Source organism: Micropterus dolomieu, linkage group LG02, assembly GCF_021292245.1.
Source record: "Micropterus dolomieu isolate WLL.071019.BEF.003 ecotype Adirondacks linkage group LG02, ASM2129224v1, whole genome shotgun sequence".
NCBI classification, from domain to species: domain Eukaryota; kingdom Metazoa; phylum Chordata; class Actinopteri; order Centrarchiformes; family Centrarchidae; genus Micropterus; species Micropterus dolomieu.
The window spans coordinates 20,950,247-20,969,028 of record NC_060151.1 but is presented as its reverse complement, the minus strand read 5'-3'; the positions used below and the strand labels follow the sequence as shown (position 1 = coordinate 20,969,028).

The window sequence follows — 18,782 nt, the reverse complement described above, 5'->3', positions numbered from 1 at the left end:
GAAAGCTAACTCTGTTTGCTAATTAATGTCAGCTTTGCCATTCAGTTGGCACAGGAATGTCCAGTTGGGATTTGTGTATTATTATTATTATTATTATTTTTGGAGTCGATGTATGTCTGAACCACATGTTTATGCAGGGATAAGCCTGCCTCTGAAGTCTCATCCCCTGGCTGTTTGTTCTTTTCCGGGAGATGATGACTTCTGAAGAGATATTTAGGCAGACCTGATTCGAATAGCTGAGGTCCGCCAGCAAACTTTCCCCAGTCTCTCCCTCCCTTTTAGAAGAGGAAGGGATGGGTCCATCATTAAATGATTCAGGAAAAGGCATTCACTTTTCCACTAAACACACTTTCCACCGACATCTTCATTTTAACCAGGCTGCATTTTGCCAGTGTTTACCTTCCCCTAATTTAAGCTTTATCAGAGGTTTTGAAATGTAAATACTTTGCCACATGGAAATGGAACAAATTTGCTACATTGTTATAATTTGTTTTAGTTTGCTATAAAATATTTTATTAGGTTTGACTGGCCCACACCATTCTTTCACATCTCCAGTACTTCTTTGGGTTAATGGGATAATAGCCACTCTTTGGCTGTTTTCCTACTGTTCTCCTTAGCATATCACCAAGAACCTTTGCCAGTGCACCGTAAACAGATCTCTTTCTTTTTGTCTGTGTTGGCCTCAGTCAATCTGTGCAACAGTTTCTGTCAACATTATTAAACTGAAGTGGGTTTTTTTATCAGGTGATGATTTAGGTCTGTTCAATTCAACATTAATTGTGCAGCAAATGTTTTCTGTGACATGAACAGCAAAATAGGCAATTAGTAGGTTTAAAATATCTTTTCTCACATTACATTTTTACTGCCTTTTTTTGGCTATGCTAACATGTTGAGACAAACATCGGACAATGCATTGTAGATGTTCTTTCAGGTTAGGTTGGGGAGGGGGTCTTTCAAATGTCAGCTTCAAAGTTTAATGAAATCTGGTTCAGTTTAGGTGGTTGGGTGGGGTTTTTGTGGCTGAGTTCAGTGGAGAATACTTTGAAAGACCTCGGCCCTGGGATTCATGCAATGTGGTTATGGGCAAACGTGTTGCTATTTGAAAAATGTCATGGAGTACTCTTCCAAAAATCTGTTGACACTTGAGGAAAATTTGTTCAGATAGTGTATGAACTAAATTTGTAAAAACTTCGAGCCCTTGTCCGGCCCTTTTCATAACAGTATTACTGAACATTTATCAAGAACAATACATTTTTACAGAAAGTTAAATGTCCTTATATTCACATGTTTAATATTCATGCTCTGGGGGTGCTCTGGAAAGCTCCTTCTGGAGATTTCAATACTTCAGTTGTGTGTCCTAGCACAATTGTTGAAACAATCTTTGCACCTAAAACTGTGGAACATGCATCCTTTTTAGACATGATCACACTTAATTACCAGACTGAATTGCTCCCGCACGTCGTTTAGTGCTACCTGCATATGTAGGGGATCAGTCTTCTGAAGTGCTCCAACTGTCCTTACGAAACCCTGTCTCCCGACACCCCCTTTTTCTCATTCTGGCTCTCTCTCACCATGGGTTACTGTTGCCAGGCTACAGCCCAGGCCTGTTGGTCCGTGTAAGCCCAGGCCTGAAAGACTAGCTGTTTGGGTCACTGCTCCCCCCCAACACTTTCATACAAAGGAGTTCTGACTACTTTAGCTCCTTTATTTGGGCCACAAAACACTCCCCAACCCCCAATCTGGCTCTTTGCTGAGAAAGGGAGAGACAAGCCGAGGAGAGCAGAGCTGAAGAGGCTGTTGGAAGGAGGGGGGATGTGGATGGGCTCCTGTTGGCAGTGTGGTGTCAGTATGGACTTGCATAAAGGAGTAGAGCTGGTTCCTGCTTGCTTGTGGAAGAAGGGGTTCAGGGAAAAGAGGCCTGTGTTGAGAGAAAGACCATGCTGTTGTACTTTTCCCATAGATTCTAATATTAGTTTCTAGCAACCGCTGGCTCATATAAAATTGTAAAACTGATTTAGCTCTTGTCATGCAATATAGAAGTTGAAATCTTGCTCCTGGCCAAAAGATGGTAGTTCTGTTGTTATTGCACTTCCTCTCCGTTTGTCTTAAGAAATGCACTCTGAGATAGGAAGACTTGTTGCTTTGTGGAGCATGACTGTGTGTATGAACCGTGTTAGAGATTACAGCCTCTTTTTTCACAGGTGAGGCACCCTTTGACCTCTGGCAGAGTAGCTGCTATTGTATAGGAGTGGATGAGCTCAGGTTACCCAGCTTCAGTGACCCAGAAAGCAGGAAAACTGGCATTGTGTTACACAAGTATAGGTGACACAACTTACTTGCATAAATCAAAAACACTGTTACAATCAGAAGATCCTCATACTTGATGCAGAACAACTGGGAAATCACAGCACACTACTGGAAGGTCATTTTTCACAGTACAAAAATATTTGCACATTAAAACTCCTTTTCATTAAATGTTTGACAATTGCCATCTCTTTCTTCCTTTTTTTATACTTTTCTCTGTGGATCTTCTCTTTTATGGGTTCACGATACTACCCTTCCTCAGACGCTGAGGCTGGTTGTAAGTTTCTTTTCTTTGTTTTTGGGTGTGTAGTGATTGTTGCATGTGTTTGCTTTGTTGCAGTGGTGCCTTTGTGTAACAATCTTGAAATTGTGCTAAGAAACTGTTAATGCATGTGTTTGTGAATGATGACCACATCTCTTAAGTGGTGCGACATCTCGTGTGTGTGTGTGTGTGTGTGTGTGTGTGTGTGTGTGTGTTGGTTACTGGGCTTGTCCCATGACCAACAGTACAATTGCTTTGGCTTAAAGATTGGCAGGGGAGGTAGATGCTAGACACCCAAAGTGCACAGACAGATGTGGACAGATGCATGGTGCCGGGCCTGCAGCTGGCAAAAGTCCTCATACGTGTTGACACGAAGAGATTACCCACTCTGGCAATCCCTGCGCTGCACTCAAAGACCTCCTCCTCATCTGCTGCTCTCTTCCTCAAAGGTCAGAAGTTGACACTCACTAAACATGACTCAGGGGCCCATTGCACAACAGCAGCCTGCACCTGCCTTCCACATCCGCCACAAATAAGGCTGGGCTAAGGCACAGTTCCTGCCCTGCTTTTCCCAGAGGCAGTGGAATCCACAAGGTTGTAAAGAGCCCGATAAGGAGACTCTCAGGTACACCAGGACGAAGTTGCACGTCTCTCACAGTCTTTGCACTGATAGCACTCTGATTTGTGTGTTTTTGGAGTAGCATGTATGGGAATGAGTCAAGTCTAGACAAAAGAATGTGTGTTTTGGCTGCTTAGTTCAGTGTGCATTTGTAAGGGAGGACAAATAATTTCGCAGGCATAACTACTATCATCATTCTTACACACCCACACACAGACCAATACACACCAATGCAATTCATTCTCATAGTAAAAAACACTTTATTCCAAATACCTAGTATTTTTGTAACTGTAGTGCAACTTCAACATGCACTTGGACACAAAAAACTCCTGGAATGAGTTGTAATGAGCTGTCAACAGAGAGTCACGATGGTCTTTGGAAAACAACAGCCGTTTAAGACTGTAGCTTGTCGGCTTTTTCTTCAGCAGTCAAATGCCCACATACTGAGTGGCTCCAGAAGAATTTGACTGTCAGTCTGTGTTGTAAGCAACTTTCTTCCCCGGACCTTTCAAAGCCGTCTTTGTGCCACATTTGTGTTTCATTTTTAGTGACACCCTAGATTCCAGACATAGTTAATTTGCCTCTAAATAAACCCAGCCAAGCCATGACAAATAGCCATGGGGACCAAGAGTGGAGGGGTGGGGAGGGGTGATTGGTTGGGTGTCAGGCTTGCTTGTTCATCTGTGAGGTTGCTAGGGTAACGGGGATCGTGCATTCGGAGTGAGTGTGGTGTTTTCAGAGCAAGGGACGAGGGATTACAGGAAATATGACATGACATTCTTGCTGGACCAGACCACTCTCTCCTGCTCCTCTGTCACCCTCTCCACCAATTCCACCTTTAAAAGACAATCTCTCCTGCAGAGCATCCCCACCCCACTCCCTGCAGCCTGAGTGACATTATCATCACAATTAGACGGGGGACCTCTGACATCTGACCTCTCAGCGCGTGAGAGGAGGGGGTTTGTTAGGGGGAATGCCAAGCTGGCGTTCGGGGGGTGGGGGACTTTATGAGATGGAAGAGTTGCTGTAATAACTGCAATCTCTCTTTCAACATCGGGATTCCAGTAGTGCTTCAATTTTACCTCGAGGCCAAATCCAGGAAAATCATCATTCCCAAAGGCATTTAGAGTTGTTATGCTTTAACTAATTTCTATATACCAACAAACCTATAAAAACATGCATTTGAAACAAAACCTTTCTGCCCTGTTTCTGTGTATCTGCGCATTCTGGTAGATACGCCTGTGTGCCAGGCTCCTTCATGCTTGGCTCTGTGGCTCCTCCATTTCACTATTGTCTTTGTAAAGCTGGGAAAAACGCCAAACAAAACTGAGTAGTCTCCAGTTTTTCTGAACCGGAGCAGAACAGTCAGAAAGAAAGCAGGCAACTTCAGTGAAAACCTAGATCTGGATCAGTTCGTCCTCTTTAGCCTTACTTGGAGCAGCGTCAGTCTCATGGCCAGAGGCAAGAGCCACAAAATTAGTTTTAGTCTTTGTTATAGGGGGAGGGCACATCAAAAAAACTAAACGCCTGCTAAATGTTAGATAAACTAACGCCAGTGTAGCGGTGATGCTTCTGTAAAAGAGAAAAGATGAAAACCTATTGTTGATACTGCCCAGGGGTTCCTCTCCAATGAAAGAGAAGACAGAACCCAAGGGCGGGCAAAGACCCAGCCGTCACTGTCCTGTCATCAGCATCAAACAGCCTATTTGAAGAGGGGCTTGACTGTGGGTGTAGAGTTACCAGCTTATACTGGACTTGTTAGTAAGTTCAAACTTTGTCTAAACTCCCATAGATTTATATGTTTACTCCTTAGTGGAGTCAGGCTTACACAATATCTACATAGCCTGCATAGCAGAGCAGCAGCAGGAGCTTCAGTCCTTCACCTGTGTCAATGCAGGTTGCCTTCAGGCACAGAAGTGAGTGTAGGCCACCCAAAGTTAAAATATGCCTCATGACACGTTGCACTCATATAGCACGAGTGAAACGAGAGCCGTCATATGGCCTGTGTAGGTAGCTGTATTGAAATAAAATAGAAGCATATCTATTCCGTCAAATGCTCATGAGACAAATGACAGAAAAACGCGGCAGAAACACCTTGTGTATGGACAAGCTATTTGTGTTTTATCAAGAAAATCTACACAATCAAAATATAGTCACTGGGAGGGGGATGTTTTGTTTCATTCAAAAACAACAGCTGCTTCTCCTATTCAGTTCATGTGTGTTGTGTGTAGTTCTCATTTTCCTCATGTCAGTATTTGTTGGCAATTGTAAAGTTTCCAGACTGCTGTTTCTGGGTGTGTTCTTTTTCATATATGAGAACAGAAACAAGAGCTGAGGTGCGGAAAAACTGTAACAGTGGAGGAATGTTAGCTGACCTGGAGAGGCCCTCCAGCTGGAAATAATAGTGTGTGCATATTGTAACATAGAAGACTCCCTCCATCTTCATATTTTAAAGTTTGTTTGTGAGTGTATGTGTGTTTCATTCCATGTACAATGTATTGCATGGTTAGTACTTGTGGGTTAAGCTATGTTAATACAGATTCATTCCAGGGCCCAGAAGCATTACTTGCCAAGGTATGAGTCAGGCAGCAGGCCTTGCCAATGTATCATTGGGCCCTGATTGCCAAACCCAGAACTTAATGGGAATTGAGCTACACTGGAGTTGGAGTGTCACAGCTCTGTCTTTAATACCATAGATAATTAGATTGTGTCCTGCCTTGACCTGCAGGACAAAGGCATCCTAATGTATGTGTGTGTGAATCTGTTTTTCCAGATGTCGTCCCGGGTTCATTGGTCCTCTCTGTCAGCACCTGGATCCATGTCATCGATCGCCATGTCTGAACGGGGCAGCTTGTAAGAGCCAGGTGGTCAGTGGTATCCCACAATACACCTGTGTGTGCCAGAGAGGGTTCAGAGGTACATCTGTCACAACTTGTCTTAATTCAAAAGATCCTATCTGAGAAGGGAGATTGAATAAAATTTACTATTTAATTTCCAGGCCAAGACTGCTCCCTCATTGATGCCTGTGCTACAAGTCCCTGTGCCAATGGAGCCCGTTGTGCCAATTGGAATAACCACTACAACTGTTCCTGCCCACCTGGCTTCCAGGGAAAGAACTGCCGCAATGACATTGACGAGTGCCGCAAGCCAGGCGTGTGCCTCAATGGAGGCCTCTGCATTAACACCCATGGGTCCTTCCGCTGCCAGTGCCAACCTGGATACAGCGGGCGCACATGTGAGGTGTCCATCCTTCCCTGTGCCCCGTCTCAGTGCCTTAATGGGGGCACCTGTCGACAGACGAGCGACCATTCCTATGAGTGTGCTTGCCTACCAGGTAGAATAGCTCTCTATGAGCATAGTAGAACACACGTGCTCGCACACACACATAAACAAACTCAGAGTCAGTTTGCAAACCCCGCTGTTTTCCCCGGGCCTCAGGACAGTAACACAGATTTTCCCAGCCTGATGACGTAGCAGTTGGGCTGTTGCTGGGATTTACTCCTCTGTCCCAGGTCAGCTTCCTGTATGCTATTAATAGCTACTGTTGGGAGATGGGATAGTGGGAGAGTTAAAAAGGCAGCCGGCCGGCACTCTGCTCTGTTCACAACAGGAGGAATTTACTTTATGGGCCTTCTGGTTTCCCACTGGGGAGCTGACAGGAAATGTCTCTTGCCAGAGAGGAAGTCATTGAAACTGTGAGAGATTATAAAACAAGCAAACACTGTGGGAAGTGTGGACCTCTGAAGCAGTCAGGAGTCATGGCTGTTGCTGGCATCGTGTGGGAACCATCATGAGAAGATGTAAACAATCAGACACCCTCTGAACCTTTTTGCTGCCTACATTGCCCCATCCCTCCTCTAGTGTGGGAAATATGACTTGAGATTATGAGTAGAAATGCTTATAGTGTGGGACAGGGGCCGCTGAGTGTTAAATAAACTCCCATTTTGTGTGTTTTACTGTGTCTGTGTACCATGACCCTTTTCTCTCTCCGTCTGTCTCAGGGTTTGAGGGACACAACTGTGAGAATAATGTGGATGACTGTCCAGGTCACAAGTGTATGAATGGAGGAATATGTGTGGACGGAGTCAACACCTACAATTGCCAGTGCCCACCAGAATGGACAGGTACAGCTCTATTTTTCTATTTATCATTTTTGAAACAAACTTTTATTTATATCTGGTGAGTATGTGTGAGCCAATATGTCACCGAACCACACCAGGTCAATACTGTGCTGAGGATGTCAACGAGTGTCTCATGCAACCAAATGCCTGCCATAATGGGGGTACTTGCTTCAACACCATTGGTGGGCATACCTGTGTCTGCGTTAATGGTTGGACTGGAGATGACTGCAGTGAGAACATTGACGACTGCGCCATAGCCGTTTGCTTCAATGGTGCCACCTGCCATGACCGTGTAGCATCCTTCTTCTGCGAGTGCCCAGTTGGAAAGACGGGTACGTGGCTTTGTCAAATTGATTCTTTGTGTGCACCTCAAAGTCCTGGCTGCTAAATTGTTAATAATTGGCATATGTTTTCTTTATGTGCTTTCTCCACAGGTTTGCTGTGCCACCTTGATGATGCATGTGTGAGTAACCCCTGCAACGAGGGGGCAGTGTGTGACACCAACCCCCTTAATGGCCGCGCCATTTGCACCTGTCCTGCTGGCTTTGTAGGAGGTGCCTGCAACCAGGACATGGATGAGTGTTCAATTGGTAAATCTGCTAATTTCTTTAAAACATAAGTTCGGTGCTGTGGTCGTATGCTCATATGGCCCACTATATCTTGTCTGTGAGTGTATTTCATATACTGATCCTGAGCCTTCTACCAACAGGTGCCAACCCGTGTGAGCATTTTGGAAAATGTGTGAACACAGAAGGCTCCTTCCAGTGTCAGTGCGGTCGGGGATATGCCGGCCCGCGTTGTGAGATTGACATCAACGAATGCTTGTCCATGCCCTGCCAAAATGATGCTACTTGCCTGGACCGCATCGGAGAGTTCACCTGCATCTGCATGCCAGGTATTCAGGCCTGTTAAGTTGTATTTTATAACGGCAATAAAACAATACAGATTACCTCGATTCGGTCTGGTTTCATTCACATGGGGCAGCCAAAAACAGAATGAAACAACTGATTAATTAAACTTGACCTTCTCATATTGTATTATCTACAGTGCTGCCATACTTACTACCTGTGTAGACTGTTATGTAATGACATTCGCATTGACATTGGGGGTATGGAGGCACTGCTCTGCTCTCAGTGCACGGTACCGCCAGACAGGGCATTAGTTTGGACTAAGTGATGGTTTGGACACTCGGTGACAAAAACACAGCGAAACTCTCACGCACAGTCCTACATGTATCCTGGGGTTTTGGGAACTATACAAATTAGAGCTCGGAGTCGGGTCTATAGGACTGGATGTGAGAGAGGGCGAGCAGTTAGGGGGAGGAGTGTGCTGTGAATACTAATGAGTGGTAGAGTGGTGGGAATGGAGCAGAACAATAGGGCCCCTCTGTGTTCCACTTTGCACCCCTCATACACACAGAGAGGGAAAGAGGCCTTTTCCCAGAGCCTCTCCCCCTCCCCCGTCATTTCCAGAGACAGGCCCTTCCTCTTCACCCTCCTCATCATCAGCCAGCCTGGCAAAGCTCATGTGGAGCTGCTGATTATTTCTGATTCCACGCTAGCCTCTCCCCAGGGGCAGCACTCTGATCCACACTCTGTTTCACCTCAATGAAGGAGCCCTCCGTAGTTTGCTAACGCAGAATGTATAACATACATCTGGTGAATGGGACACTGACCCAGGGAGGGGTAATGCTCCATCGAAAGTAGGGTGTAGTAATTTAAGGTCAGCAGGAAAACTGGGGATGCTCAAGGGAACCTTTATTCCATCCCATGGTTCAGCAGAGACCATTCTCAAAAACTCTGAGGCCTCACATGAAAGAAATGTTTCCCACAGATCCTTTTCCCATCGCAAAGAGTACACACAGCTACATGGTCACCATGCTGGCTTGAGCTGACATACTCGTACATTGCAGGTCTGCTTCAACTGCAAAAATGTATGTGAATTCAGTTTGAATATCTGTCTTCTAGGCTACATGGGGACTTACTGTGAGATTGACGTAGATGACTGTGAGAGCAACCCCTGTGTGAATGATGGCATCTGTCGGGACATGGTCAATGGCTTCACATGCACCTGCCAGCCAGGTAAAACTTTTTTGACTGACCTTTATTTATAATTCCAGTGTTTACTTCTATCCCTGTTAACAGCTCCAACTCAGTGGCAGCAGCAGTAAGAACAGAAAGCCAAAGTTTAAATGTCCCAGAACCAGAGGAGGGAGGGTCAGCCTTGCTGCTTCTGCCTGCTGGTGTTTAGAGCCACCACTCATATAAAAAGGCAGGCCAGAAAGGCTGCCTATCCTCTCGTCTTGCCTGAACAAAGACACTATTGTGACCCCCGCCCCCCTCCTCTGTGGAATGTGGAAGGGACTGCAGTCTCCCTCATCCTGCCCTGGTGGTGGTGGGGAACAGCAGTCCTGCTAATGAGATTCTTTTCCAGGTCCGCAATTTACATCTGGGACAGACGTCCCCCCTTCACCCCCCATCTAGCTATTGAGCCGGTGGAGCTGATGCAGGAAGGGGAGGGGGGGTCGCCTAAAAGAGAAAACAATCCCACCGTCTCCTCTAACCCCCCCTTTAGCAGCCCGAACACCAACACACAGACCATCTTGACACTGTTAATCAACTGAGCAGTGTGCTACCAATGCTCCAATTCACCCCTGTCTGGGCACTGTGCCCACTGATTTCAAGCCTGCTCAGTTTCTCAAGCTTTTCAGGCTAGTAGATTTGGGATATTATTATAGTTATTATTACTGTTATTACAGTTATTATTGTTGTTATTTTGTTAAAAAGGAGCTGTTTCTCCACACCTCCATATAATTTTATATACTAGAGTCCTTATATTCCAGTGTAGAGTAGGCATTGTGCAGACATGTACCAGAATTGTTACTGAAGAGAGATAAAACTGCACAAGTGGTATTTTGCTGCCCAGATATTCCAAATCACCTGATAGCAATATTAATTTATTTTCAGATATGACCTAGTATGCACTAGATTGTAAGTCTCTCTTCAAAAACATGATCAAGGTCACAGGCTTTCCACTGGATTTTGTAGTGGTCATCTGAGCACTGGTCCAAGTACGCAGATGACTTGTCCTTAACCAGTCGAGATGCTCTTAAACCCAACCTTAGCCAGACGTCACTAACCTACCCAAAGACCTCTGCCCTTCTAAGAAGAGACAGAGCTGCCCTCTGACCTGAGCACGGACCCTACGACTGGACATTTTTTCTGACCCCTCACCTCTGTGTTTGCATGTCCCAGGGTTTACTGGCACCATGTGTCAGATCGACATAGATGAGTGCGCCAGCACGCCCTGCCAGAATGGAGCAAAATGCTACGACCGGCCTAATGGTTTCGAGTGCCGCTGTGCTGAAGGTAAGGGATTCTTTACCTTATAGTTGTCAGTGGATAGTTCTTAGACAGTACAAAGCTCAAGATGTCTACCCAGGCAGAAGGGCAGATGAGCCTTAACCACTTGTTGGGCTGTGTTCAGTCTTTGTTAAGTGCTCAGTGTTTTGGGGGGGTCAGCTATTTCTGTGGATGTCTGCCGGCCAAGCAGACTGACTTGAGGCCCCTAATCCCACTCTTTCCCTCGTCGGCTCTCAGGATCATGGGGTCACTGAGGAGCAGCAGTTGCCAAGAAAGGAGCCTTGGTCATCACCCCGACATCTGTTCATCTGTTAAACCCCCACACATCACCTTATGCTGCATCTTAACTTTCATTCCTTCATATTCAGTCATGTCCATGTTTGAAAACAACCCAGATACAGTGAGCTGTAGTAAAGTTTGTCACAAAGTCTGCATGTATGAGCTGACTATGTGTATACATTGATATTTAACATATTTGTTTGGACCCATGCCTACAGAGGAGCCTGCTTTATTGTTTCAATGGCCAGCTGCTTGGTATTCCCTGTGTTTGTGGGCCCCCTCTGTTGAGTGAAGTGGCCCTGTTTGACGTGGTGCAGTCTATTGTTCCTTCCGCCACTGAGAACAAAAGCAGGACTGGGAGGCCTGTGTAGGGTCCTTCTTTACTGCTTTGCTCAACTCAGCACTGCACTACACACATACCACACAAATCAACACTTACTTGCCAGACACCGTCGACATGGAAACCACAGTGATCAGAACCCAAAACTTTAGAAGCTTTTATAAAGAAAAAGTAGGAAACAGACCGAGGAAGTTCAACAGAATAACAAATGAATCAAGGACAAAGAGAATAAAAACAATTGCTGAAAATGGCCATTCAGTGAAAAACAAAAGACAAATGCGGATTAGAATGAAAACCATGAGTTTTTTAAGGGAGCATCAGGTTGTCAGACAAATGCCATAGCACTAATCTCCATTTATACTTTTTACTCTTTAGGTTATGAAGGGACACTGTGTGAGAGTAATATCAACAACTGCCAGCCCGACCCATGCCACCATGGTACTTGCATAGATGGAATTGCCAGCTACACCTGTAACTGTGATGCTGGCTACACAGGCTACCGCTGTGAGAACCAGCTCAATGAGTGCCACAGCAACCCTTGTCAGAATGGGGGCAAGTGTGTGGACCTGGTCAATAAGTACATCTGCCAGTGCCAACACGGAACCTCAGGTAAGAGGAAAAACTCCACAAGCAAATAGTTTGACATTGTGAATTCACACATTTCACTTGAAATTTTTTATAAAAAAAGTAAAGCTTGCCAATATTTACAGCAGATTAACTGAAGGCTAAACTGTAAGCTCACACATAACACACAAATAATGTTGCAGTTGAGGGTGATAACAATAGTATGGAATAAATATATCCTAGTACTCTATATACATTTCTAGAAGCCTAATGTAAAATCTCAAACTCGTCTTTGTCAACGCAGGCACAAACTGTGAGATAAACTTTGATGATTGTGCCAGTAACCCATGTGACTATGGCATCTGCAAAGATGGCATCAACCGCTATGACTGTGTTTGCAAACCTGGCTTCACTGGTAAGGCCCTCTGAAAATGAAACCAAATTTGAGATGAATTATCAATTCTCACTGAAAATTTTGACTAACATACTTTGATCCTGTCTAATAACTCTCCTGCCAGGTCCCAAGTGTAATGTGGAGATAGATGAGTGTGCATCGAGCCCCTGTAGGAATGGGGGAACGTGTGTGGATGAAGAGAACGGATTTCACTGCCAGTGTCCTGAGGGCTTTAAGCCCCCTTATTGTTACTCCCAGGTGGATGAGTGTGGCAGCAGCCCATGTGTCCATGGCTCATGCAGGGATGACATCAACGGGTATGAAAGTTTAAGCCAACTCAAATGGCTGTGTGATATCAAGGAGACACCTTGCATGTTTGTTGCTAATCCTACAGGTTTCAACATGTGAATCAGTTCATTGTTATTTCACTTGTACAACTTGGCATCTTTTTAGATTATTGACTGTACTCCTGTATTTCCAGTTACCGCTGTGACTGTGAGCCCGGATGGGTGGGGAAGAACTGTGACCTGGACAGGAATGACTGTTTGCCAAGTCCTTGCCAGAATGCTGGCACATGTATCGACCAGCTCAATGGCTTCACCTGCAAGTGTCGGCAAGGCTTCAGAGGTGAGAGGGTGGCGTAGTAGCACAAAACACAAAGTAACCACTGGAGTTAACATCAAAAAGTACAGTACAAAGAGACGAATACACAGCAGGTGAAGCACATGCAGTAACTGAAGTCAGATACGAGTATCTTATAGACATTATAGACATATTTTAGTCTAAAGGTTTCCCACTATGTCCTCCAGTAAATTCCTCCTCATGTATGACAATCATCTACCTCCCCCTAGTGGTGTATTAAAAATGCCAATACATTCACCAGTGTCAGGCCACTGACACCCATTAATATTCAGTTCTGTAATATGTTTTAACTTCTCTGCCCCTTCCGACAGGTAACCTCTGCCATGTGAACATCAACGAATGTTCATCCAGTCCCTGTCTGAACAAGGGCACCTGTGTGGATGGTGTGGCAAGTTTCACCTGTCTGTGTGAGCTTCCTTACAGTGGACCCACTTGTGCTGAAGTCCTCACCCCTTGCTCCCCTAACCCCTGTGCCAATCATGCTGTCTGCACACACACACCAGACTACATGGGCTATCAATGTAATTGCCAACCAGGGTGGCAAGGTTAGCAAATTTTGTACCTATCAGTGCCTGATATTTTGATTGACACAGAAAGTAAGGGCATACACACTTTTGGTCTTGAGTTAAACCTTATTGTACCCATCTTTTGCATTCTGCAGGTCAGTTGTGTGACATAGATGTGAATGAATGCATCTCAAACCCCTGCAAGAACCGTGGGACCTGCACTAACACACTTGGAGGCTTCCTGTGCTCCTGCAGAGCTGGATACACTGGGCTGACCTGTGAAACAGACGTCAATGACTGTGCTCCTAGTGAGTGGCCACGTAAAGTTACCGTGCTGAATTACTATAATTGCCTGTTGCTGTTAAACACAATACCAGGCCTATGCACATTTTCTGTACTTGACCAAAGCTTTCCTCTACTTTTGTGTCATCAGATCCGTGTCTAAGTGGAGGTTCCTGCACAGATGGCGTGAACTCCTTCCACTGTAACTGCCTGCTAGGCTTCACTGGTCCCCGCTGTGCTTTAGAGATTAATGAATGCCAGAGTTTCCCATGCAAAAATGGAGGCACATGCACAGACTATGTTAACTCCTACACCTGCACCTGTAGGCCTGGCTTTGCTGGCATCCACTGCGAAACCAACATCCCTGATTGCACTGAAAGGTGTGTGTGTGCGCGTGTGTGTGTCTGTACGCGCTTCTGTTTGAGTCATGGATATATCTCATGTAACTACTAATATGACATTCAAACTTATGCTTAATTATGACATAAAATAATCACAAAAATTTTAATCCATATTTTTACTCATGTTGATAGCTCTTGCTTCAATGGTGGGACGTGCACAGATAAAATCAACGGCTATTCCTGTACCTGCCGCTCAGGCTTCACTGGCTCTCACTGCCAGTATGAGGTTAATGAGTGTGACTCCCAGCCTTGCCTCAACGGAGGCATCTGTCAAGATGCCCTGGAATCCTTCCGTTGCTCCTGCCCCAAGGGCTACACTGGCAACCGCTGCCAGGTACACACATACTCACAGACACTGTTGAAAGTTCTTGTTAAGGCCTTGAGTCTTTATACCTTTTATGTTTTTAGACTAATAAAAGCTGACAATTTTTCCATCTGCCTCTTGCCCACCCAGACTCCAGTCGACTGGTGCAGACGCACATCTCCCTGCCAAAATGGAGGACGCTGTCGCCAAAAGGATGCTTCTTTCATCTGTGATTGTAGTAACGGCTGGTCTGGACGTTACTGTGATATCCCTAGGGTCTCCTGTGAGACAGCTGCTCGCCAAAGAGGTATTTTGTTTTGTGTTATATACCGTACATCAGGACATTTGACCTCTTGCTCTATGTTTGAGTTGTAACTAAGTAATAAATATAACATTTTCTCCTAAATCATTCTAATCAGGGCTCCAGACAGATGACCTATGCCACCACGGTGGTCACTGTGTCAACACTGGGAATACCCACTATTGTAAATGTCCTGCTGACTATACTGGAAGCTATTGCGAAAGCCAAGTGGACCACTGTGAAGACAAACCCTGCCGCAATGGCGCCACCTGCAGGGGCTATGTGGGAGGGTACCAATGTGACGTGAGTACCATTGCTTTGTCAATTGTATGTGCTTCTCTGTTAGATTTTAGCAAAGTCAGTATTCATAAGGTGCTTCATCACAATTGTGGAGCTACGATATATATGTAATTGTCATCTGCATATCATTACAGTGTATGCCAGGCTATACTGGACAGAACTGCGAGATGGAGATCAATGAGTGCCAGTCTCATCCTTGCCAGAATGGAGGCACTTGCATTGATCTTGTGGGACATTACATCTGTTCCTGCCCCCCTGGCACACTGGGTAAGCACATATTCAACATAAACGTGTGGGTTTTACTTATTAGACTTCACTAAATGTGAGTAAAACAAAATAAGTAATATTCCTCTCCTTTAAAGGTGTTCTCTGTGAGATCAATGAAGATGACTGTGCTCCCCCCCTGAGGCTGCGCAGCGCGCCTCCTAAGTGCCTTAACAATGGCACCTGTGTGGACAGAGTGGGTGGTTATCGCTGCAATTGCCCCCCTGGTTTCACAGGAGAAAGATGTGAGGGAGACATAAATGAGTGTCTCTCTAACCCCTGCAGTCTCTCCAACAGTCTTGACTGCATCCAGTTGCCCAATGACTACCAATGTGTCTGCAAGCCCAGCTTCACAGGTTAGACAACTGGAGGCTCTCCCTGGCTTCGCAAATTTGCATTTTCTTTGCATAAAATACTCTCTTCCAATCATAGAGCTTTACCATCAATATGTTGTTTTTAGGTCGAAGGTGTCAGAGCAGGTTCAGTGTGTGTGAGTCTCAGCCTTGTCAGAACGGAGGAGCCTGTTCTATATCCAGCTCTGCACTGGGATACACCTGCACGTGTCAGCTTGTAAGTGTACATTCACATTAATTTGATCTTGTAGTTTGTGAATGATAGATTTATCCTTTCTGTATTGAAAGTTCACAATCTAAGTTATCTGTCTATCTTTAGGGTTATACTGGGCCCAATTGTGAAAGAAGTATGTCCTGTCGGGAGCTGCCCTGCTACAATGGCGGCAGCTGTACACCTACCACAAGGGGGGCACGTTGCACCTGCCTACCAGGTTATGGCGGGCCCCAGTGTCAGCACCGCAGCAATGAAGGCTGCTCCTCCCAGCCCTGTCGGAATGGAGGATTGTGCACTGAAGAGACCAGCTTCCCATTCTTCCATTGCCAGTGTCCAAGTGGCTGGACAGGTAAACGTTGCGAGCAGAGCAGCGGATTCGTTGAGCCCCCAACACCCTCATGCCCTCTGGCAGACTGTCATGGCAAAGCTAATGATGGTGTTTGCGACAAGGAATGCAACACGTTCCCTTGTCGCTGGGATGGTGGCGACTGTTCTCTAGCGGTGAACCCCTGGGCTCGTTGTACAGACCCTCGCTGCTGGCGCGTCTTCAACAACAGCCAGTGTGATGAGTCCTGCAACAACGCTGACTGTCTATATGACAACTTTGACTGCAAAAACAAGGAGAAAATTTGCAAGTGAGTTTACATTTACAGGACTCCCCATAGTTTCTGTCTGTACTGATCTGAGAAAGCCTGAGCTGATCCTTCTGTTTGTTTCTTCTCCAGTCCAATATATGAAACCTACTGTATTGACCACTATGCTGATGGACGGTGTGACCAAGGCTGCAACACAGAGGAGTGTGGCTGGGATGGTTTGGACTGCGCAGGAAAGGTTCCAGAAGACCTTGCTGATGGTGTCTTGGTTTTGGTGGTCCTACTGCCTCCCGAGGAGCTTCTCCGCACCAGCACAGCTTTTCTGCAGAAATTAAGTGCTATCCTTCGCACTACACTGCGCTTCCGGCTGGACCACAATGGAGAAGCCATGATCCGCCCCTACACCCGCAGAGAGTCCCGCCTCAAGCGGGAGCTGCAGCCTCAGCAGGAGGTCATAGGGTAAGTCAGGCATACAGCAAACACAAAAGCTGAAATCTTTCCTGTAGATTGTACTTTACACTTAACACCTGCCTCTCTGTTATTCCTGTAGCTCCATAGTGTACCTCGAAATAGACAACCGTCTGTGCTCTCAGGGCTCTGAGGACTGTTTCCCTACAGCTGACAGTGCTGCGGAGTATCTGGGAGCCTTGTCAGCTGTAGAAATGCTCCGCTTCCCTTACCCCATCAAAGAAGTCCGTGGTGAGTAGGGGATACTAAGAACTCAATATGTACTAGTTAGAGTAATGAGGCACAAATATGTGATTGCTACTTTGTCTTCTTACCACAGGTGAACGGATGCCACCTAATCTTGACCCCATACCCCAATGGGGCAAGCTGATGCTGGTGGGGATAGCCTCTCTTTTCCTTTTGGTCATCCTTGTGATAGGCATGTTGATTGCTCGTAGAAAGAGAGAACACAGTACCCTTTGGTTTCCTGAGGGCTTCTTCCTCAAAAAGGAACCCAGCAGCAACAAGAACCGCAGGGAACCGGTGGGCCAGGACGCTCTTGGAATGAAGTAAGTTATTTGTGGGGAAAAGTTAACACTAATGATGTTGTTTGGACTGAATTGCTTTAGCAATGCAATTTTGAATAGCTTTAGGAATTTATTTTTAAAATTGCATTTGTTTTCTTGTGCTTGCATTTACCTATTCATCTGTAAACAGACACATGCCAAAAACTGTGGAGGAATCACTCCTTGGAGATCACAGTGAACAGTGGATGGACTCGGACTGCCCAGAGGCAAAAAGGCTCAAGGTCAGTTAAACAACTTCTTTACATTTTTTTTTTGTCCTAATCAATTTATGTGCAGACAAGCACAAGAGAGTGGATGTAAATTTCACAACAGCGTTTCAGCCTGCACTTAAAGTAATGAAATTGAGTTGACTCGTTTTGTGAGTTCAGGTTGAGGAGCCGAGTATGCTCTCAGACAGTGAAGACGCAGTGGACAGCAGGCAGTGGACACAGCATCACCTTGCAGCTGCAGACATACGTGTGCCTCCCACCATGGCCCTCACCCCACCTCAAGGAGAGTTTGAAAGCGATTGCATGGATGTTAATGTCCGAGGCCCAGGTTGGTAGTGAGATAAGAGTTATAAGATTGAAGTATGATTTGCACACTTGTACTCACACTTCATGTGATCTGTTATGTTGATCACTTGAATTGACATAAACTCACCCATGCTTGTTCCATTTCCTACCAGATGGTTTTACACCCCTGATGCTGGCATCATTCTGCGGAGGCGGCTTAGAGCCTGAAGTAGCAGAGGAGGAGGAGAATGAGGAGTGTTCAGCCAACATTATCTCTGACCTCATCTACCAGGGCGCATCCCTTGCTGCCCAAACAGACCGCACTGGTGAGACTGCCCTCCACCTGGCTGCCCGCTACGCCCGTGCTGATGCTGCCAAGAGGCTGCTGGATGCTGGGGCAGATGCCAACGCTCAGGACAACACGGGGCGTACGCCACTACATGCTGCAGTGGCAGCAGATGCACAGGGTGTCTTCCAGGTAAAAAATAAATACGACATATTTTCTTTACTGGCCACATTAGTAGTAGAAATGCCTGTAACTTATTTTAGCACATTGTATAAATCATCTTGTTGAACCCGATCTTTTCCATCCTCCTAGATTCTGATTCGAAACAGGGCTACAGATCTTGACTCTCGGATGTATGATGGTTCCACTGCGCTGATCCTGGCAGCACGGCTGGCAGTAGAGGGCATGGTAGAGGAACTCATCACTTGTCATGCTGATGTCAATGCAGTTGATGAACTGGGTAAGTGTGTAATTTTTCCACCCGAGTCTCCTGATGCAGATGTTTGTGTTTTGTGATAACATTCATTCATTTATATCCAAAACATAGATGTGTAATCTCATTG

General features: G+C 45.7%; 1 protein-coding gene across 1 annotated transcript in view; it reads left to right on the top strand.

The window, feature by feature from the left end:
• Window positions 1-18,782, top strand: part of notch3 (notch receptor 3) — a 31,599-nt gene that overhangs the window by 8,976 nt on the left and 3,841 nt on the right. Inside the window, exons 3-31 of the mRNA XM_046032176.1 lie at window positions 5,959-6,101; window positions 6,184-6,519; window positions 7,187-7,309; window positions 7,405-7,638; window positions 7,741-7,896; window positions 8,016-8,201; window positions 9,274-9,387; window positions 10,561-10,674; window positions 11,663-11,896; window positions 12,156-12,266; window positions 12,370-12,562; window positions 12,727-12,872; window positions 13,199-13,432; window positions 13,549-13,701; window positions 13,827-14,055; window positions 14,209-14,410; window positions 14,531-14,687; window positions 14,800-14,984; window positions 15,116-15,248; window positions 15,344-15,601; window positions 15,706-15,815; window positions 15,918-16,447; window positions 16,538-16,864; window positions 16,956-17,104; window positions 17,193-17,421; window positions 17,570-17,660; window positions 17,808-17,976; window positions 18,107-18,411; window positions 18,532-18,679. Coding sequence (XP_045888132.1) covers window positions 5,959-6,101; window positions 6,184-6,519; window positions 7,187-7,309; window positions 7,405-7,638; window positions 7,741-7,896; window positions 8,016-8,201; window positions 9,274-9,387; window positions 10,561-10,674; window positions 11,663-11,896; window positions 12,156-12,266; window positions 12,370-12,562; window positions 12,727-12,872; window positions 13,199-13,432; window positions 13,549-13,701; window positions 13,827-14,055; window positions 14,209-14,410; window positions 14,531-14,687; window positions 14,800-14,984; window positions 15,116-15,248; window positions 15,344-15,601; window positions 15,706-15,815; window positions 15,918-16,447; window positions 16,538-16,864; window positions 16,956-17,104; window positions 17,193-17,421; window positions 17,570-17,660; window positions 17,808-17,976; window positions 18,107-18,411; window positions 18,532-18,679 — 5,699 coding nt within the window. The remainder of the gene's footprint in view (window positions 1-5,958; window positions 6,102-6,183; window positions 6,520-7,186; window positions 7,310-7,404; window positions 7,639-7,740; window positions 7,897-8,015; window positions 8,202-9,273; window positions 9,388-10,560; window positions 10,675-11,662; window positions 11,897-12,155; window positions 12,267-12,369; window positions 12,563-12,726; window positions 12,873-13,198; window positions 13,433-13,548; window positions 13,702-13,826; window positions 14,056-14,208; window positions 14,411-14,530; window positions 14,688-14,799; window positions 14,985-15,115; window positions 15,249-15,343; window positions 15,602-15,705; window positions 15,816-15,917; window positions 16,448-16,537; window positions 16,865-16,955; window positions 17,105-17,192; window positions 17,422-17,569; window positions 17,661-17,807; window positions 17,977-18,106; window positions 18,412-18,531; window positions 18,680-18,782) is intronic.